A 23,306-nucleotide genomic window follows, 5' to 3' on the forward strand; every position below is an offset into this window, starting at 1 on the left:
TAGGTGGGCAAACTCCACCAAAGGAGAAATTTAGAAATGCCTTCCACATATTGACAGGGTGTACCCAAAAGCCCCCTCCCCGGTTCTTCCCAGGACTGAACACGACATTCTTAATTACAGGACACGGCCCATTCCAAGCCAAACTAATGACTTTTGGCCTGGTGGATAGCCCACTGCAGAGGAAGAGACGTGGAACCACCTAATGCACCAATGCGACCACTACGACGACCTACGATGCCTACTCATAACAAAGATCAGATACACCCCAGTTAACCAAGAGCACACCTTCTTGACACCGAGGAGGAATATGGAGCGCTCACGATCTTCGCCCTACAATTGTTTTCCAGGAGACAAACACTCAGTGCTATCCATGGGCCAAATTGAGACTGGACCGACCCAGAAATTATTATTATTATCAGTTTATTCCCATAAGGAAATTATCCAGATTAGGAAATGGAACACTAAATACTGGACTGGATTTCATTTCATGAATCAATCCACAACTGGCCAGATCACTGCTGGGATTGGACTGAGACCATCAAACTGCAGCTCTGCTGTTAAAATGCCATTCGGCGATCTGAATAGGCACCCTAGCCCTCCTAATCACTTTTATTCCATATCCCTAGCAGGGGTAGACAGTATTCCCGTCTCCCCCGCTGCCCCCCTTCTTTCGTCTAGTGAGGCATGGGCCTGCCTTGCTGCTGTTCTGGGGCCGCCTTTCCTATTGATCTCATACTTCTGTCTTTTCCCAACAGTCTTCAGTCTCCCCCCCCCCCTCCTCTGTCTATCCTGCAATGCGCAAGACCCACACAGCTTACTAAAATTACCAGAATAAAAATTTCAAACTACTATGTACTTGGTCTGCCTCCACGAAGCCAAGTGTGGACAACATTGGGCCCCAGTAGGGATCTAGCGGCTAAATGGCCAGAAGAACAACGATACATAACACCACACTTACAAAATCCATACACTTTTCAATCTCTGGCTTTTTACAGTAAACTGTTACACCCACAATGAAAGCAACGCGGAGATGGGGGAAAACTCCTGGTGCCATTTGACATCAATATACTTTACACTTATGAAGTTGTGAAGAACTCGAACTCACAAACCAAAGAATGCAAGACAAGTTTAAAAGAAATGCTTACGCTGCAGCCCCAACAATAACAACCAAGTACATGTCAGAAGCTTTTACCTATTTAGAATCAGCAATGACAATCCTTGCTGAGAAAGATGAATACAAGCAAAGCAGCAGAGTTAACAGGGACTTAAAAAGAATACAAATGTTACTCAGCTTGTACAAAGATAAGAAGAGCACGTAGATGTCAACAGACATTAAATTAAGAAACTTCAATCACCTATACCCACATTATAATTAAATGACGAGTTCAGATTAAAAGAAAATAAAACTTGTTCATTATTTTTTTTTTAATTCTACAATCCTCCATTCTTCTACGGTTATAGGCCTAATTGAGATGGGTTCCACGTTAAATAAATCAGTGCTCCATGAAGTTTCAATTTTCTCTTCTATGCAAAATAGGAAAGTCTACTTCTTTCACTATTATTGTATTAAGTTCTAACAATTGTTATATTTAAGGTTCATTGCTTACTTTTTTCTCAAGGAACTTATCTATCCTTACTACATGGGAGTATATAGAAAACAGCCATTTACTTAAAGACATTTCGCATAACGTTTTTTTGAGAAATTGTTAAGTGCGGTATATATGTATGTCTATCTCAAATAATATGCTGATTGTAGAATTGTTATAATCATTTTATTCTTTAAAAAGCACGTCAAAAAAATCCTCTACATTTTCCAAAAATTAAAAAGAAAGTTGAATACCTGTCGGGTGATCTGCCCCATTTGTGCTACATTTTTAGCGCCACCACCGGCATCTTAACGCGTATTTTTGAGCTAAAATACACAATTATGGTGAGTAATTAACTGCAAATGGTTTTATGTGTTTTCAAAATATAAATTAAAGATCAGATCGCTGCTGGTTTTATTTTAATACTTACTCATTACTAGTAAAGAAAGAGGATGGAAAGGGGGCAGCATTGTGCTTTCTATTTATACTTTTCTTTATCTGAGTTAAATGTTTCAACATACACTGTATTAATTATCGAGGACACTTGTGTGCAACGTGCAAGGCAAATGGTTAGTCACTTAACAAGTGCGAGCGTTTAACTTTTGATGATAGAGTTCCATTGGAGGTAGTCCAAAAACATGTCACAAAAACTCTCATAAAAATAAACCGGTAGTAGTACTCTATGAATAGCTGTCCTTCAAGAAACGAAGGGTTGATCAGGAAATAAAAAAAAAAACAGAAAGATTCTCAGAAATATTAATTTTAATTATAGTATTATTGCAAATAACTTCTAATTATAAAATTATTATTAATACATAATTATTAATTTAATTCTTTATTAATGCTAATTTTGATCTTTTATTGATTTTATATATAATATTATATTATATAATATTTATATTTTAAACTTGATATCTCAAAGTCTAAATAAGCTTTTGACCTCATTAATTTTGAAATAGATTTTATTTAGCAGAAATATTGAAGTTAAAAAAAAAAATTCAAAGAATTTTCCGACCACTTTTCTTTTGACCTGATTCCTTTTTGCAATAGGTTTTATTTAGAAGTAAAATTGAAATAAAATAAAAAAACTTTTTAATTTTCATAGACTCACTTTCAAATCCCGAGAATTGATTTATTTCCCAGTGAAACTAACTTGCTATTTACTTTGATAGTTATACATTTAAAAAATTATTAAATTGCATTTTTATTAATTTTATTACCCGAGTCCGTCCCATTGACACCTTAGCTAGCAGCCAAGGGTGAGGTTACTTCGATATTGATCTTTACGTAATAATTTATCAATGTTAAACTGAAGTTTGACAAATGCAAAGTACTGCATATGGGTAGAAGTAACCCCAAAGAAACATACCAACTGTGTGGTACTACGCTCAGGGTGGCAGAGAATGAAAAAGACCTGGGAGTAGTTGTGCAGTCATATATGAAGTTTTCTGAGTAGTGCAGACAGGCTGCCAGAGCAGGTCATATGGTATTGTCAATGATATATAGGAACTTTGCTAGCAGATACAAGGAAGTGATTATCCCTTTGTATAAAGCAATGGTCAGGCCACGGCTTCAGGACTGCGTCTGGAGGTCTCATTTTAGGAAGGATGTAAAGTTGCTTGAGCGAGTACAGAGAAGGGCAACAAGATTGGTGAGGGGATCGAAGGAGCCTCTTACCAAGAAAGGCTTATGTTCTGCAAATTCCAGCAGCTGGAGACTAGGCACCTGCGAGGTGATCTCATTGAGGTGTATAAGGCCTTGAATGGTTTGAGCAGGCTCAATGCTGATGGAATTCTTTCTCTTGCTCAGATTACAAAGCTTAGGGGGCATAGATTTAAATTGAGGAAAGACAGTTGTAGAAAAGACGTGCGGAAGTTTGCCTTTAGCCAGCGGGTAGTTGATTGCTGGAACAAACTTCCATCGGTTGTTGTGGAAGTTGATAGCTTAAATAAATTCATGGAAGAACTGGACAAACGTTTAGAGGGAATGGATGTGCGAAATGTTTTTTTTTTTTTTTTTTTTTTTTTGGTTGATGCTACATAAGCTTGCTTTTTTGCATCATATGCCTCTTCTACTACTTCTTCTCAGAAACACTTTTGGCGAAATATTCACCACATGTAACACATATAATCTACCTTTATTAATAATATGTTTTTTTAAGACTCTTAAGTAAGCGTGTGAGTTTTCACACCTACTTAACTGTTTACATGGTGTATTAGTAAATAGTTAAGTAGGCAAGCTTAATAAAGCTACAATACGCAGCGTATGTTGGCCTCGTTGGTAGCGTAGTTGGTATAATCCTCGCCACAGCGGGTGGAAAGGACCCGACTTCGAAATCCGTTAATAACGCCAAAAGAATTTTATGGTTTTTTTTTTCACAATGTGGCTGAGTTAGTCGATCTCAGGAAAACTCGGTTTTTTGTCCCTCAAAACAGTAACTCGACCTCAGGACACATATAATTTACATATTATATACGGAACAATATGGCCTAAGTTACTAATGCATCTAAAACCCAACAACAAAAGCAGGGCACATCTAGACCATTTTCTGAAGTGGTGAGGAAGGCAGTATAATAATAAATGTCCTGTTTATATTCCGGCACTACCACCAGGTAAGTAGAGTTTACAATAAATGATCAATACAAACGTTAATCGTATTTAGCAGTCACGGGCTTGAACCCCCGTCTACTCAAAAAAGCGCGTGCTACTATACTCTCGCCCTGACTACTCGGCTACATCTCTCCTTCTCAAGAAAAATGACATGGTAAAAATTTAGATTTTTTTAGTTTAGGAGTTTTAAGGCAATACAATTTTTTTTTACTCCTATTATAAGGAATTAAAGTTTTTAAAAAAAATCTTATTTTGGCGTTTCTATAAAATTACACTTTTTTTGACTTGTGCCATTTTTCTAGAGAAGGTACGATATGTGGTTAATAGTAATTGAAATTTAAGCCTGAATTTAGCTCCAAATTTGAACCAGTTAAAGTGTAGGAGGGCGGCTTCTAAACGCTACCTGTACTCCGCCATGTTATTCTGTGCTGATGCAAAACTGCAATATGGCCAGAAATGGGTGTAATGCTATATTTGTGTAGTGTGTGAGGAAGGCTGCTTCCCGGTATCCAATCACGACACGAAGAGGTGGGCCATAACTATACACGTATTGTCCTAAGCGGACTAAAATCCGCGCCAATTTGAAAATCTGCGCAAAAGGAATTGATAGTGGATATTCGAGAAGTTGAAGCTGTTTGTGCAGGGTAAGATTTCGCAAACTGAAGGGGGGAACACAATGTGCTATCATCAGCAAAAATATGGATAGGATTTCTGGTCAATGCAAGAAGATCATTAATATGCAAGAGGAAAAGAGTGGGAGAAAGAACTGAACCTTGGGGAACATCCAAGGTTCAGAATTTATCATGGGGAACACCAGCATTAGTGGAGAAGTTAAAAGACAGCCATCTATCATAACCGGCAGCGAGCCGTCAGAGAGAAAACTGGATACCCAATTAAAACATTTGGAAAACCACAAGATGGAAGCTTGTAGACCTATATTCCAAACACGATGAAAAGCTTTTGAAATATCAAGAGCAACTGATTGAGTTTCACCAAACTTTTCTATTGAATTTGGCCATAGATGGATAACATAAGCCAGAATATCACCAGTGAATCGACACTGACGGAATCCATATGGCGATCGTTGATCAGATGGAAGACTTCTAGATAGTTCAAGAGTTGGCGGTTAATTGATTTCTCCGTTACTTTTGAAAGAGCAGAAGTGCAGTGGGACGATAATTTTTTGTGAGGGATTTGTCACCCTTTTTAAGAACGGGCTGGATATGAGCAAATTTCCAAGCAGAAAGAAAAACTTTTGTAATAAGAAAGTGAAAAAGGGTGATACAGCGCAGGAATAAGTTCAGGAGTACAGGTTTTGATAATAAGTGGAGAAATACCATCAGGAACTGAGCTTTCTTAGATCCAGGTTGTTCAAAATCCTTCTGGCATCCTCTTGACGGAAGACCACAGGAAGCATTGATCAATACACGAGTTGGAAGAAAATTAGGATTCCAGCAGGTCAACTTTATCTTTGGCTGAAGTGGGGATAGAACCATTTGGTTTTGACAGAGGTGGGAACAGAAATAGACAAACGTTTCGGCCAACAACCTTGGCATGAGACCAAAATGTTCGACTATCATTTGGACAAGAAACAAATTTTCTTCTCTTAGACTGTTCGAAATCTAGTTTTGACTGATTAATAAGTGCATTAAATTGTTGCAAGCTTTGGTGTAGGTAGAAAATGAACCTGTAGATTTGGATACAAGCCAATTGCGATATGCAACACTCTTCTCTTGAACAGCCTTAGCACATTTATTAGAAGAACACAGAGAGTGGTTATCAATGGGCACTGTTCTTCTTTAAATAACGTTATTAGTGGTGTCCTTTCGGTTCTGTGCTGAGCCCGTTGTTGTTTTCTATATTTACTGATAATAGCGATAAATGCATATGAGGCTTAATACACTGGTGTGCAAAACTTAAGGACCAACACTGTTTCTACCACAAAATCAAACGAAACAGCCTGTGTCGATTTGCATAACCGTGGCCGTTCAGTAGAAAGCTGAAGCACATGCAAAAATATGAATCGTGATGAGAATGCTCACATAAACAGATAAAAGCAGCAGTTCAGCAGTTATGTGCAAATTACCGAATGATGGGCACGATTGTTACAGACGTTCGTTTGGTTTCATACAGTGCTACAGACAACGAAATGGCCAGTGGCCAACATCTGGATGATTTTACCAGGGGTTGAATAATTGGGAAGTTCGTAGTGCGAGGAGGTGGCTGCAGAGTTCGGTATCGCCCACAGCATTGTCTCACGTGCGTGGTCGGCCTTCAGAATGACAGGTGCAGCTGTTTGAAGGACCAGTGGTGGTCGTCCACGAAAAACAACGCCCAATGATGACGCTATATACTCCTACAGGCCTAGAGGGACCGACAACAGACAGCGGGATCCATTGCAAACCAGTCGCACAGGACGCAGGATATCGCGGTTTACTGTGGCCAGGCGACTCCACAAAGTGGACTGTTTGCCCGACGGCCAGTATACTGTGTCCCTTTAACACCTGCTCATGGAAATACCGTTTACAGTGGTGCATCGAACAAAAGGACTGGACAGCAGCGCATTGAGGTAAGATACTCTTTACTGATAAGAATTGATTCAGTCTCAGCAGCGATTCTGGACGTCAGCTAATAATATGGCGGGAGATTGGCACACAGTATAACCCCGCAAACATCACTGAAAGGGATCGATATGGCGGTCGAGGTGTTCTCGTCTGGGGAGGCATTATCTTGGATGGACTTACGCAACTCCAGATACTGGAAGGCGGTACTCTAACCGATTCACGCTACTGTACTGAGGTAATCCTTCCCCATGTGCTTCTCTTCCGAAGTGCCATTGGTCCCAAGTTCGTGTTTATGGATGATAGCTCCACATCCCATCGCACCACAGTTTGCTGATATGCTTTTGGAAAGGGAGGAAATTGTTTGTATGGATTGGCCTGCCCGTTCCACGATCTAAATCCCATCGATGACATATGGAATTCTCTGTTGAGATGTCTAGGGGCACGTACACACCCACCAGAAAATGTTCACCAGCTGAAGGTGGCGCTGACAGAGGAATGGACGATGTCACCGCAAGAACTTATCAACAACATTGTTCTAAGTATGGACAGGCGGTGCAAAACTTGCATCGATATTAGGGGTGGCCATATCTCCTATTGAGGATCACCTCTTCCCTTTGTTCCATCTTTGGCAGTGATACATCTGTTTCATTGCAGCCAGTGCTTAGTTGTCATTTTTGAATAAAGTCCCTCTGTAACGTTTTGTTTCCGTTGTTGTGTCGGTGTTGTTTCCTTCATCATTTCTGTACCTCACGAGGTTCCTTTGGTACGTTTTTTTCCATATCCAGGCCACTCCTATGAGAAGCTACAGGTGAAAACCTGATTGGTTCTTAAATTTTGCACACCAGTGTATATGGGGCGTTTATGCCTTGTCTTTCCAGTGCCCTACACATTGCCTATGCTGTATGCAGTCAAATGACTTTTCATAATGCACAAATGCCAGACATAACGGTGTTTTATATTCATTTGCTTTCTTCATTAGCTATGTTATTACGTGAAGGTGATCCATAGTTGAGAATCCTGTCCTAAAGCGACCTTGTTCTTTTGGTTGATTCTCATCAAGTATTCTTTCTAATCTGCTAGTAATGACCCTTGTGAACAACTTGTAGATCTGGGACAACAAGCTAATTGGTCTATCATTTTCAATTTATCTCCTTTTTTATGCAGCAAAACTATGATTGCATTATTCCACTCCTTAGGCATCATGCCTTTTCTAATGCATTTTGTGAAGAGCTTTGCCAGTTTCTGAGTCATTTCTCTTCCTCCCAATTTTAACAACGCTACAGTAACTTCATCTTCCACCTGGGCTTTCTGATTCTTCAATGCATATTCTACCTCATCAGGAAGGATGTCGGGTATGTCTTTTGTGTTACTAATTTGTGATCCATCTTCCCCACCGCTGCCATCATTCCCTCGCTACTTGTATAATTCTCTATAGTTGTCTTCTGCTGTTTGAATTATGTGTTCTTTACTATTTATAAGTATATCATCGCTATCCTTCACTTTCATTATCATTTGGCTATCTGTATTATTGCTCGTGGCTGCTGACTTAAGTCCTTTGTTTGCCATTAATGCTTGTTATACTTTTCTTTTGTTAAATCTTTGGTAAATAAATTTGATGAATTTGAGGTATTGCTCAAAGCATCAAAGGCGGATATTGTTGGAATATCAGAGACGTGGTGTCACCCAGATATAAGGAATGCAGAACTGGAATTTGGGGAGCACAACGTCTACAGAAAGGATAGACAGAATAGGAAGGCAGGAGGGGTTATGCTATTAGTTAAGAAACACATAAAATCCAAGGAAGTGAAGCCAATCGACATTGCTGGACAGTGCAGTGTTTTCTACATCAGCATGTTCGGGAGGCAACTGGAGGGAGTAATACTCTTGATCTGATTATCAGTAGTGATTCTTCATGCATTAAGAATCTGCTGATAAAGGAACCACTAAGTGGCAGTGATCACAGTGTGCTAAAGTGGGATTTACTCAAAGAGGTAACTACCATCAGAGGTAAGGGGAAGTGTTATTGCTTTCGTAAAGGCGACTACGATGGTCTTAGACAGTATTTAAATTCTATACAGTGGGACCAACTGATGATGTTACCAACAGCAAATTCAAAATAGGAAGCGTTCAAAGAACTTATCTTGGAAGCTACTAGGCTTTACATACCAACTAAAAAATATTGTTCAAGGTTTAGGCCTAAATGGATGTCAGATGAACTGATGAGGCATATGGCAGAGAAGAAACATGCATGGGATACATATAAATTAGCACGTGACACAGAAGCCTATGATAGATATAAGCTGGTCTGTAACCAAGTCACAAAGGAGGTTAGGCAAACAAAGGAAGATTATGAGAAATCTTTGGCAAAGGATGCAAAGAAAAACAGCATAGAGTTCTTTACTTATGTAAACTCTAGAAGGAAGGGGATGAATCAGATCGGTCCACTTAATATCGATTGTTCAACTGTTGATGATCCTGCTCAGGTATCTAACAGACTAAATGAATATTATGCATCGACATTCACACATGAGGAGTTATTCAGCGTAGGGAATGCCAGAGGTGTATTCAACTCTGGCAGTAAGCTTGAGAATCTTGTAATAACTGAGAGTAAAAGTGGAGGAGAAATTATTGAAGATAAATACAAGAAAGGCACCTGGGTGGATGGGATCTATCCAGTTATATTAAAGGAGGCAGTCAAGGAAGTAAGCAAACCCCTAGCCATAATTATGAGAGCTTCCTTGGACTCTGGGGAGGTACCCACAGACTGGAGATGTGCAAATGTGACCCAAATTCACAAAGGAGGATCAAAGGCTGACACAAGTAATTATAGCCCTGTGAGTTTAACTTCTGTTCCAGGAAAATTAATGGAGGCGCTGGTTAAAGAAGCACCGCAGGATCTAGACAAGACTTCAGTTATAGCTCAGACACAGCATGGTTTTGTTAAGGGGAAGTCTTGCCTGACCAATTTGATTGGACACTATGATTCAGTCACAAAAGAGCTGGATGCAGAGAATAACTTTGATATTATATACTTGGATCTTAGAAAGGCTTTTGATACTGTTGCACATGGAAGACTGCTGCACAAATTGGAACAGTGTGGCATTGGAGGCAAATTGCTGCTATGGATAAAGGGATGGTTGAGGGGGAGAAGACAGAGAGTGGTAATTAGCATTAGCATTAGCATTAGTAGAGGCATTTGATGCAAGAAAGCAAGCTTAGAGAATAACTTTGATATTATATACTTGGATCTTAGAAAGGCTTTTGATACTGTTGCACCTGGAAGACTGCTGCACAAATTGGAACAGTGTGGCATTGGAGGCAAATTGCTGCTATGGATAAAGGGATGGTTGAGGGGGAGAAGACAGAGAGTGGTAATTAGCATTAGCATTAGCATTAGTAGAGGCATTTGATGCAAGAAAGCAAGCTTATGCAGCATCAGCCAAAAAAAAAAAAAAAAAAAAAAAAACCACTTCCACTTCACCCCTCTGTTCGTTCAAAATACCTGTCCAGCTGAGCCTTAAACTTATTTAGGCTATCAACCTCCACCACAAGGGATGGAAGTCTGTTCCACCAACCAACCACCCGCTGGCTAAAGGCAAATTTCCGCACATCTATCCTACATCTGTCTTTCCTCAATTTGAATTTATGCCCTCTCAGGTGAATTTTCTGAGCTAGAGGAAGAATCCCATCAGCATTGAGCATGCTTAAACCATTCAAGGCTTTATACATCTCTATCAGATCACCTCGCTGGTGCCTAGTCTCCAGACACTGTAATTTGCAAAACTTAAGCCTTTCTTCGTAAGAGCACCCCTTTGTTCCATTCACTAATCTTGTTGCCCTTCTCTGTACTCGTTCCAGCAGCTCTACATCCTTCTTGAAATGAGGCCTCCAGACCTGTATACAGTACTCTAGGTGTGGCCTGACCATTGCCTTGTACAATGGAATAATCACCTCCTTATCCCTGCTGGAAAAATTCCTGTATATCATTGACAATACTCCATGAGCTACTCTTGCAGCCCGTCTGCACTGCTCAGAGAACTTCATATCTGCCTGCACAATCACCCCCAAGTCCCTTTCATTCTCTACCACTGTCAGTGTAGTACCACAGAGTTGATACGTTGCTCTGGGGTTGCTGTTTCCCATATGTAGTACTTTACATTTGTCAATGTTAAACTTCATTTGCCACCTCTCAGCCCATCTGCTCAACCTTTCCAGATCCTGTTGCAGCAGTGTAGTGTCAGTAGTGTCCTTGACAACCCTGCCAACCTTTGTATCATCTGCAAACTTGGATATTAAGCTTGATATACCATCATCCATATCATTTATAAATACAGAAAACAATAATGGACCCAACACTGAGCCCTGAGGGACTCCACTAATAACATTAGTCCACGATGAGCAGTGTCCATTGATTACCACTCTCTGTCTTCTCCCACTCAACCACCCCTTTATCCATAGCAGCAATTTGCCTCCAATGTCACACTGCTCCAATTTGTGTAGCAGTCTTCCATGTGCAACAGTATCAAAAGCCTTTCTAAGATCCAAGTATATAATATCAAAGTTATTACCTGCATCCAGTTCTTTTGTGACTGCATCATAGTATCCAATCAAGTTGGTCAGGCAAGACTTCCCCTTAACAAAACCATGCTGTGTCTGAGCTATAACTGAAGTCTTGTCTAAATGATCCTGCAGTGCTTCTTTAACCAGTGCCTCCATTAATTTTCCTGGAACAGAAGTTAAGCTCACAGGTCTATAGTTACTTGTGTCAGCCTTTGATCCTCCTTTGTGAATTGGGGTCACATTTGCACATTTCCAGTCTATGGGTACCTCCCCTGAGTCCAAGGAAGCTCTCATAATTATGGCTAAGGGTTTGCTTTTCCCTTGCTGCCTCCTTTAATATAACTGGATAGATCCCATCCACCCCGGGTGCCTTTCTTGTGTTTATCTTCAACAGTTTCTCCTCCACTTTACTCCCAGTTATTTCAAGATTCTGTAGCTTACTGCTAGAGTTGAATACACCTCTGGCATTCCCCTTGCTGAATAACTCCTCATGTGTGAATGTCGATGCAAAATATTCATTTAGTTTGTTAGCTACCTGAGCAGGATCATCAACAGTTGACCCATCAATATCAAGTGGACCAATCTGATTCATCCCCTTCCTTCTAGAGTTTACATAAGTAAAGAACTCTTTGCTGTTTTTCTTTGCATCCCTTGCCAAGGATTTCTCGTAATCTGCCTTCGCCTGCCTAACCTCCTTTGTAACTTGGTTGCATATCAACTTGTATCTATCATAGGCTTCTGTGTCATGTGTTAATTTGTAAGTATCCCATGCATTTTTCTTCTCTGCCATATGCCTCATTAGTTCATCTGACATCCATTTTGGCCTAAACCTTGAACAATATTTCTTAGTTGGTATGTAAAGCCTAGTAGCTTCCAAGATACGTTCTTTGAATGCTTCCCATTTTGAATTTGCTGTTGGTAACATCATCAGTTGGTCCCACTGTATAGAATTTAAATACTGTCTCAGTCCATCGTAGTCGCCTTTACGGAAGCAATAACCCTTCCCTTTACCCCTAATGGTAGTTACCTCTTTCAGTAAATCCCACTTCAGCACACTGTGATCACTACCACCTAGTGGTTCATTTATCTGCAGATTCTTAATGCATGAAGAATCACTGCTGATAATCAAATCAAGAGTATTACTCCCTCTAGTTGCCTCCTGAACATGCTGATGTAGAAAACAATCATCCAATAAATCCACAAAAGCCCTGCTAGTGTGTGAGTAACCAGCCCCCAAATTCCAGTCAATATCTGGGAAATTAAAATCTCCCATTATAAGACTCTCTGATTTACTGGCCCACTCTATTTCCCTGTACAGTTCCTTATTATACTCATCAGAGTCATTAGGCCTATAGCACACTCCTACTCTCAATTTTGATCTCCCAATGCTTATGTCACACCAAACTGACTCAACACTGCACTGTCCGGCGATGTCGACTGGCTTCACTTCCTTGGTTTTTATGTGTTTCTTAACTAATAGCATAACCCCTCCCCCCTTCCTATCCTGTCTATCCTTTCTGTAGACGTTGTACTCCCCAAATTCCAGTTCTGCATCCCTTATATCTGTGTGACACCACGTCTCTGATATCCCAACAATATCTGCCTTTGATGTTTTGAGCAATACCTCAAATTCATCAAATTTATTTACTAAACTTCTAGCATTGGTGTACACGCAAGTATACATGCACCTGTTTCTATTCTTAGCTACCCTAACACAACCCATGTGTTTATTTGTACCGCAATGGCTCCCAGCAGTCTCTGAAATACCATGCATCTTGTTTTTCAGGCTTCTGCTCATTCTAATAGAAGCAGTGCAAGAATCTCTTTCACCTCTGCCAGTGGCTACTGTCAATCTATTGGTCTCCCCCCGAGCTAGCAGTTTTCCGACCCACCTAACACTGCCTCGATAGCATCAGCAAATATTCTTGCACCCTTTCTATTTAAGTGTATCCCATCCCTGTAGAAGCAATCTCTCCTGTTAACAAGTACAGTCCAGGCTGAAAAAAATTCTACCCCTTGAGCCTTGCACAATCTTTCCAGGGCCGAATTGATCGACAAGGCTCTCATCATATACTCCCTCCTATCGTGTCTGGGCAGAATTGCAGACACTTTCAAATTCAACCCTAATTCTCGGCTTTTGTTCAACAGTGACCTGTACTTGTTAAGTAATTCTGCCGGTCTCCTACTCTTAATATTATTAGTGCCAACGTGTACAACTATATCACCTTTTGTACCCTTAAAAGATGATATTCGCTCTACAACGTCATCAACCTTTGCCCCTAGCAGAGCAATGGACACTGCTCATCGTGGACTAACGTTATTGGTGGAGTCTCTCAGGGTTCAGTGTTGCATCCATTATTGTTTTCTGTATTTATAATTAATATTGATGATGGTATATCAAGCTTAATGTCCAAGTTTGCAGACGATACAAAGGTTGGCAGGGTTGTTAAGGACACTAATAACGCTATGCTGCTGCAACAGGATTTGGAAAGCTTGAACAGATGGGCTGAAAGGTGGCAAATGAAGTTTAACATTGACAAATTTAAAGTACTACCTATGGGAAACAGCAACCCCAGAGCAACGTATCAACTCTGTGGTACTACACTGACAGTGGTAGAGAATGAAAAGGACCTGGGAGTAATTTTGCAGGCAGATATGAAGTTCTCTGAGCAATGCAGACGGGCTGCAAGAGTAGCTCATGGTATCTTGTCAATGATATACAGGAATATTTCTAGCTGGGATAAGGAGGTGTTATTCCCTTGTATAAGGCAATGGTCAGGCCACACCTTGAGTACTATATACAGGTCTGGAGGCCTCATTTCAAGAAGGATGTAGAGCTGCTGGAACGAGTACAGAGAACGGAAACAAGATTAGTAAATGGAACAAAGGGTTGCTCTTACAAAGATTACAGTGTCTGGAGACTAGGCACCGGAGAGGTGATCTGATAGAGGTGTATAAAGCCTTGAATGGTTTGAATATGCTCAATGCTGATGGGATTCTTCCTCTTGCTCAGAATAATCACCTGAAAGGGCATAAATTCAAATTGTGGAAAGACAGATGTAGGACAGACGTGAGGAAATTTGCCTTTAGCCAGCGGGTGGTTGGTTGGTGGAACAGACTTCTATCCCTTGTTGTGGAAGTTGATAGCCTAAATAGATTTAAGGCTCAGCTGGACAGGTATTTCGAACGAACGGAGGGGTGAAGTGGAAGTTTTTTTTTTTTTTTTTGGCTGATGCTGCATAAGCTTGCTTTCTTGCATCATATGCCTCTGCTAATGCTAATGCTAATCTTCTTATGTCACTCTCTGAGTCTAGTTTTAATCAATGGCTTGGCATTACTTAGTATAGTATACTCAATTTTATCCTTGTCAGTGTTTATCTTTCTCTTCATTTGTCGTCTTCGGTTCATGATGACAAGTGTTTCTTGGCAAAATTTTTCTTCTTTGGATTTCTTTTTTTTTACTTATAGATTTCTTGGGCTTTTCCCTTTCAGAAAATTGCAGTGTTCCTCGTCGATATCTCGGTCCTGAACAATCTGCAGAAGCTCAAACTTCTTCTTAAGTTCCAGTACATTTGGACAGGCATTTGGAGGGAATGGTGTGATTTTTTTTTTTTTTTTGGCTGATGCTGCATAAGCTCATACACTTGCTTTCTTGCATCACATGCCACTACTACTAGTACTACTATTACTACTACATTCTGCTTTTTCTCCTCTTCTGTTATCACAAAGTCCTTTGTAGTATTCACTGGAGTCAGTTTTTTCTTTCTTTTCTTACAACTATATCAAGTGTGCATCTTACCATCTGTGATCTCTTCCAACATTTACCTTGTACAGGACGGTAATATCATTCACAATATATCTCTGTTAGTGAGCATGAAGTCGATTTCATTAGTTACTAATCCATTTGAATTAGTAACTAATGATGTCCGGTTTAATGTCCACTTTGTGCTCACCTTTTTCTTGAAAAAATTCGTTACTGACATTCCTGGAGATTTTAAGAATAAATTCTGGAATTTTTTTTTTTTAATTGGAAATTTTATTTAAGGAAGGAAAATTAAAAATACCAATAAGCAGGCGGCGCTAAAATGATATTGTGAAATGTTAAGCAAAAGAGTTTTCGAGGTTTCACGAAAGTCTCAGATGTTCGTGTTATGTTATTTTAGAAAGAGATACTTAACTTGCTGTCAACGACTACTTTTTTCGACAAACTTCTCTGTGAATGAGAGATCTGCCATAGATGTTTCGCATTTCCGTCAGCTGTTTGATCAGGATGAAAAGAAAAAAAAGAAAGTACTTCTTATATGTATGGAGTATGAACGAAAGATATTGACTGGTGAAGAAGTACCTTCAGAATTAAAAGTTGATGATATGGTGGAATTATTAGCTTTGGATTCACCATCTGCCAGGGGAGGTTACTTTAGGTATTTATGGAAGAGACAATGTGCACAAATAACTGAAAAACTCCAAAAAGAACAACGAGCAATCGAATGGGCTCGGAAAGGAAGACCGAAAGTGAATGAGATTGATAAGCGCGGATTATGGAACAACTCTATGTTTTTAAGATTACAGAGACAATCAATGATAAATTATGATAATTACAAGCTAGCATATGCAAAACTCTTTGGACAAAAAATTGTTATTGACGTGGATTATGATCAGCATATGTCTAGGAAAGAGTGCAAAGCATGTGCAATACAAATTCGGAATTTGTATGCCCTTAACAGGAGAAATCGAATTCCGTTTGATATGCACATTTGCAATCTAAAATCTGACAGTTTAACTTTATATTATATGAAGAGATGCATACCAAACTTCAATGACTGGATCATCACATTAAGTGAGAAGGACTACTTGGATGTATTTCATAAACCTAGTATTGTGTACCTCTCACCTGATGCAGAAGATGTATTAAAACATTATGATCCTTATTCAGTATATGTTATAGGTAAGGCACACCCAGTTTTGTTATAATATGAAAAACATCATGACAAGGTTTTTGCAAAGCCTTCAATCTATTCTCTCCTTAATAGATACCACCTAACACTTTATACACCGTGCTGACACTTTATTAGGTACACCCCTGCTGTGCACACAAACGGTTTGTCCCACAACGTTGCAAGTCACATGACCACAGTTGTGGATATAAATGCAGCAGAACAACCTTTCTAGTATCAGTTAAGCGTACAAACCGTAGCAAGAATGGGGAAAAGGAGTGATCTAACGGACTTCGAATGTGGCATGGTAGTAGGTGCAAGACGTGCTGGACAAAGAATCTCTGAAACGGCAGTTCTGAACTTTTCATGCACCACAGTTTCAAGGGTGTATCGAAAATGGTGCAACAAACAGAAAACATCCTCTCAATGGCACTCTTGGGGAAGAAAATCGCTTGTCACTTTATTAGGTACGTTGGTCAGAGGAGGATGACTAGAATTTTGCAAGCAAACGGACGGGCCACAACGTTGCACATCACGTCAGAATACAACTTTGGTGCACAGAACAAAATATCGCAATGGACCAGTAGTCGCACTTTGTCGTGAATGGGCTTCAACAGCTGACGGCCACATCTCGTACATTTGTTATCAATGAAGAACAAGAGAGCACACCTCCTGTGGGCACAGCAACACCAGCACTGGTCTATCGAGGATTGGAAAACAGTTACTTGGTCTGACAAGTCAAAGTTTCTGGTGCATCATGTTGATGGAAGGCTCAGAACTTTGGCGAAAATAACATGAATCCATGGACCTGTCATGTCTAACGACTACTGTGCAAGGTGGTGGGAGCAGTGTTATATTGTGGGCAATGTTTTCTTGGCACACTTTGGGTCCATTGATACCCATAGATTCATGTCTGAATGCCACATTGTACCTAAATATCGTTGCTAACAAAGTGCATCCATGTTTATCCTGTCAGATGCTTACTTCTAGCAGGATAATGCTCCAGTGCACAAAGCCCGAATCACTATGGAATGGTTCCAGGAACATGACAATGACTTTTCTTTGCTGTAGTGGCCCGCTCAGTCCCCAGAACTTAATCGTATTGAACATCTTTGGGATGAGTGGGAAGGCTGTTCACTGCAGGCCTACATCTCCATCAAATCTCAAGGAACTGTATGACACTCATTTCTGCATAACATTTGACGAATTCAGTCTGTTTTGAAGGCTAAAGGAGGCCAATATGCTACTAGGTAGGTGTACCTAATAAAGTGGCAGCACAGTGTATATATCTCTGTAAACAAATCACATGCTTACTCAGCAATAGCATTGAGTGCCACACACAATGCTTTTTAAAATTTAACTGTAAGATATATGTTTCTTAAAATATAAGTAGTGTAATTTATCTGTTTAACATTAGAGAATACATACTGCAAAACTCAACATCAGCAACCAGACCTCTTTCCTCTAAGCAGTTGATGTCCACAAATCTTTGCAGGACAAGATTTATCTCCATTCTTCCCTTGATAGAATTAAAATTTTTCACTGCAAAACACTGTTTTCTTGTGACTCCAGTGTTGAAGATAAGCCTTTATCTGGAAGGCCATGAGATGCCAGAATAATTGAAAAAAATCCAAGAACTGCTGTAAGAAAATTGAAAATAGACTTGTGATGAGAATTCCCATTATTGGAATCAATCATGTTATAGTTTATACCATTTTGATGGAAAATTAAGAGATGGAAAAAAAATTTATCTTGTTGGATACCCCACCTTTCAACTGAAGGTGAAAAAGATTCAATCTGCTGAAAATTCTTTTTCATCTGAAGGTGAAAAAAAATTTTCAGCAGATTGAATCTTTGTTGATATCAAGATGGGAAAGAAGTGTTCCCACTTTATAGTGAATCATTGCAGTTGGTGAAGTATGGTCATGATGTTTTAAAACCTGATTAAAATGACAGCTTGCTGAATTTGACCATTCTTTGTCAACCAGATCAGAAAAAGTTCAACAGGATCCAAGCAAAATGAAACAAAGGCCATTGATACAAAGAATAGTAATGCAAGTGTAAACTTAGTCAGGTATTCTTTGCATTCATTAGGTTCCAAAACGCCAGACAGTCAACAGAGAATATGTTTAATTCAGAAGAAATTTTTGAAGTCTCCACAACAAAAGAAACAACCATACCTTGTTAAAGCAAGGTTCATTGATTATACATTTTACCCCAGGGGCTCACATCTGGTGAGTATGGGCTTGGCACACTCAGGGTCCTCAGCTTGGTATTATCATTCTTCTCTTTCTTGGTGATTCCCTTCTACTTCTGACTCTCAAGGCATCTCCGTAGCCAGGTGGAAAAGAGCAGCAGTGCGTAGTACACGCTTCTTGATTAGACCGGGGTTCGAGCCTGTCACCACCAAATATGGAGGATGCGGAAAGGTCAGGGAATGACCACCGCATATCCTGGAGCAATATGGCCTTAGTTGCTAATGCTCCTAAAAACTAAATAATCATCATTCTTCTCTTTCTTGGTGATTCCCTTCTACTTCTGACTCTCGAGGCATCTCTGTAGCCAGGTGGGAAAGAGCAGCAGTGCGTAGCACATGCTTCTTGATTAGAACGGAATTCGAGCCCATCACCACCAAATACGGAGGATGCGGAAAGGTCAAGGAATGACCACCGCATATCCCGGAGCAATATGGCCTTAGTTGCTAATGCTCCTAAAAACCAAATAAACAAACAAACAAACAAACTTCTGACTCTTGTTGTCTCTTTCTCTCTCTCTCAGGGTAATTCAGAAATTTTTTTTTTTTTTTTTTTTTTGGCTGGTGCAGCATAAGCCTCAGGCTTCTTTGTACTATATGGCTAAAAATAATAATAAAAAATAATAATTATAGTGCATCCTGTAACAAGGCCTATATGGTGATTGAGTTTTTGCTAGAGTATAGTTGAGAGATTTTACCACACCCTGCTTCAGTGCCGGAACTGGGCAATCCTATGCCTAGGGCAAAAGTAATATAAGTACACCCCCCCCCATTATATGCAGGTAGTCAGTCTTTATGAATTTATAAAAATTATTATTGCAACGATCTATGATTTGCATATTAATAAAAATAATTAAATAATACAATGAATATAACAAAACAAAATATCGAAGAAAAATAAAATTACAAATATTCATTTACATATACAGAGACTTTTTTTCTATATAAACTACAAAGAAAATACATAACTATAAATAAATTAAAAAATCACAGATAGCTTTATGTTTAGTGCAACCTGATTTTCAATAGATACATTTGATATGTTGGTTAGTCGCTCTTGTCTAGTTGTTGATTTAAGGTAATTTTTAATCAATTTAAGTTTACTGAAGGACCTTTCGCAAGAAGCTACTGTTACAGGCAGAGTAAGAAAAATTCATAACGCCATTTCTATATTTGGATAAGATTTTATTAGACAATACTCATGAATGAATTGGAGTTGTAAAGGGGTTACAGATTTTATATTCTGCAGAATTGATAAAATATGATTTTTGAAACTTTCAATTCCTGTTGATATATCTGATGCACTTAAAGTTCAGTAATATTAAGGAATATTTCAGCTTTCAGATTCCCAATCATCTCATTTGAAACTCTTAATGTAAGATTATTTTTTGCACAAAATAATTTTTAAAATTAGTCTTCATTTTTCCTTCTCTGTTAAAATTTGGTACAGCATCATCAATAAGCCCAGAATTTTTTACTCTTTTCCATTGATTAAATTTCATGAATGCTTTCTAAATAAATAAATGTGAACACTTTCTAAATAAATAAACGTGAATACTTTTTAAAATTTCCATTTTAGAAAGTGTTCATGGGTTATAACGAATATTCGTTATAACCCATGGTATTATCATTCTTCTCTTTCTTGGTGATTCCCTTCTACTTCTGACTCTCAAGGCATCTCCGTAGCCAGGTGGAAAAGAGCAGCAGTGCGTAGTACACTGTTTGGAATATGTCGATATAAGCCTTTCCAAGAGCAAAAGCCTTTCTTTGAATTGACTAGTATTTTTGTTAAAAATGTAACAAGGGGAATAAAAAATTTTTAGTAAGTTAGTATATTACACATTTTATCACACATACAGTATCGTAACATTTTAGAAAATAATTACAATTTACAGGTACAAATAAAAAATAAAAAAAAATGAGCTAATGGTCAATTTTTTTTTTTTTTTTTTGTCTGAGAAACCGTACATGTGGCATTCGAAAACCTGCATCATTGCAGTTGATTGTTCCATTCTGGAGCTATGCAACTGCCATGTATGATTAGCAAAAGACAAACTCTATAATACATTATTTTAAATAGGAGTTTGCTCACAGTCTGCACAAAAAAAAAAAAAGTTATAAACCCAATAAAATTGCTAGCACAGGTATAAACATCTTAAATTTAATAAATAAATAAATATTACAGTAAATATAGCACCTTTACCTTGACAAGATAAGAAGCTTGTTTGATTGATATTTCTGTTCGCTGACATTTCTTTTTTTTATTGTAAAATTTAAAACAGTAAAAAAATAAGCAATGAATAATGATGAACACGGGATGCACAAATTGTACAAGTGAGATACAGAGTAACAAGTTTACGAAGCTTAAAAAATAGGAATGAAGAGAAGATTCTTTATTTGTTTTTTATATGATTGAAGATTTCATGGAAGGGGAAACACATTTCACCATAATAACATAAAAACCCACAGAATTCCAGCTGTCGGTATTATCACAAATGCAATAAGATCGCATTTACTAAACCCATTTATAATTAGATTGCACTAACAGAAAAGCCCAATAAACCGGGAACTGCAAATTGTTTTTATTGTTTTATGGTAGTGACCTGCAGAAATGTGCTCCTCTGCTCACGCTATCCCCCTCATGAAATTTCTGTTCAAACAGGAAAATGTGTGCTCCTGAAAACGTGGGTTTCCTGTAATATCACGTGTTATCTTGTGAATACCGCAAATAACAACAGTTTGTCTCTGACGAATACAGCTACAGTAAATGGGAAATATAGTTCTCACGCATTTGTCATTTGTTAAACTTCGAAAATTTGTATATATAGCTGTTCAGGTCGCTACATTCAGCTTGGTGTCGGGTTTTGCATTCACCTAGTGTTAGGGCACAAACACACTATTATCACTTCGTAAGACTTCACTCGTATACATATCTAACATAAAATGTGGGGGAGCTATACTTACCAATTATTTTATAGCTCGGAGAGCACTGTTCTAATTGGCTGTATTCACAAGATAACATGTCGGGCTTCAAGACCGAATGACATTGTCAGGATCTCAGATTTTTCTGGTCAAACAGAAATTTCATCAGGCGTGACTGCGTGACAAGAGGTTGTGACACGACCAGTGACGACGTTTCTTCTCTGGCCGACTTCACAGTACATTAAATAGGGACCACAGAGTACTACTCTGTGACAGGGACATGACGAGATTCACGTGACGTGATAATAGTGTGTTTGTGCCCTTACTCGCAGATGAAATCACACATGAGCCAACACAAAAATCACATTATACTCGCACTGTTCCCTAATATATGAATCGAATGAAGAGGAAACTGACTATCTTGTATTTTCAATGTTGGAACTTCAGCTGCCATTTCTCAGCCCATCTGCCTAATTTTTTTAGATCTTGTTGCAGTAGCTTACCTTGATTAATGTCATTAACCACTCTGCCAACTTTTATATCATCTGCAAACTTAGACATTAATCCTGATACACCTTCATCAAAATTGTTAATAAATATAGAAAACAACAATGGGCCCAGTATTGAACCCTGGGGGAGACTCCACTAATAACATTACTTTAATAAGAGCTGGGTCCATTAATAGCCACTCTGTGTTCTCCCACTCAACCATTTATCAATAGCAGTAACTTTTCCTTTATGTCACACTGCTTTAATCCATACAATAGTTATTTATTATACAACAGTATCAAACGTTTTCCCGAAGTCCAAGTATATGATGTCAAAATTATTTTTTGCATCCAATTGCTTTGCTACTGCATTATAATAATATTATTATTATTATTATTAGCCATATGGTGCAAGGAAGCCTGAGGCTTATGCTGCACCAGCCAAAAAAAAATTTGAGTTAACCCTGTGTGTGTGTGTGTGTGAGAGAGAGAGAGAGAGAGAGAGAGAGAGAGAGAGAGAGAGAGAGAGAGAGAGAGAGAGAGAGAGAAGTAGAAGGAAATCACCAAGAAAGAGAAGAATGATGATATCCAGCTGAGGACCCTGGGTGTGCCAAGCCCATACCAGTCAGATTATTCGGACAACAATCATCCCTTAACAAATTCATGCCACGACTATACTATATTTGTATTCCTGTCTAAATGGTCCTGCTTACTTCTTTAACCAGAGACCCCATTATTTTCCCTTGGAACAGAAGTTAAGTTAACAAGTCTGTAATTACTTGTGCCACCTTTTGATCCCCTTTTTGTGAATTGGGGATACATTGGCACATCTCTATTCCATAGGGACCTTCCTGAATCCAAAGATGCCCTGATAATTATGGCCAAGGATTTGCTTATCTCCTTTTCTGCCGCTCTTAATATTATTGGATAAATCCCACCCACTCCAGTGCCTTTTTATATTAAGCTTCAGCAATTTCTCTGCTACTTTCCTCCCAGTGATCACAAAATTATTTAGCTCTGTTAGATTTTGATGAACTTTTGACAAATGTGTAGATGCAAAATACCTATTCAGCTAACCAACAATCTGGGCAAGATCACCAACAGTTAAGCTTTCAACATCAAGTGGACCAATGCAATTCTACCCCCTTCTTCTACTGTCAATACAAGTAAGGAAGTCCTTGCTTATCTGAGTTATATAGCCATATACCCAGACCTGACTTGCCAGCAGGGGCAGATCCATGTTTCGTAATTCCAGGAGCTTATAAAATTTTTGGGGCCTCTAAGAAAAATAAAACAAATTTTACGAATACAAAATTAGGTACAAAAATGGTGAATATTTATTTAGAATGAGAAAAGAAATCTCAACAAATTATAAATTTAAAAAAGCT

The 23,306-nt window shown here is 38.8% G+C and overlaps 1 protein-coding gene across 1 annotated transcript in view; it reads left to right on the forward strand.

The window, feature by feature from the left end:
* The first annotated feature begins 15,444 nt into the window (after positions 1 to 15,444).
* The window catches only part of LOC150075978 (mitochondrial ribonuclease P protein 1 homolog), a 28,445-nt gene continuing 20,583 nt past the window's right edge, over positions 15,445 to 23,306 (forward strand). Inside the window, exon 1 of the mRNA XM_090387554.1 lies at positions 15,445 to 16,265. Coding sequence (XP_090243680.1) covers positions 15,461 to 16,265 — 805 coding nt within the window. The 5' untranslated portion in view covers positions 15,445 to 15,460. The remainder of the gene's footprint in view (positions 16,266 to 23,306) is intronic.

Source organism: Mastigoproctus giganteus, chromosome 13 (assembly GCF_048544385.1).
Source record: "Mastigoproctus giganteus isolate SK-2022 chromosome 13, ASM4854438v1, whole genome shotgun sequence".
Lineage (NCBI taxonomy): Eukaryota > Metazoa > Arthropoda > Arachnida > Uropygi > Thelyphonidae > Mastigoproctus > Mastigoproctus giganteus.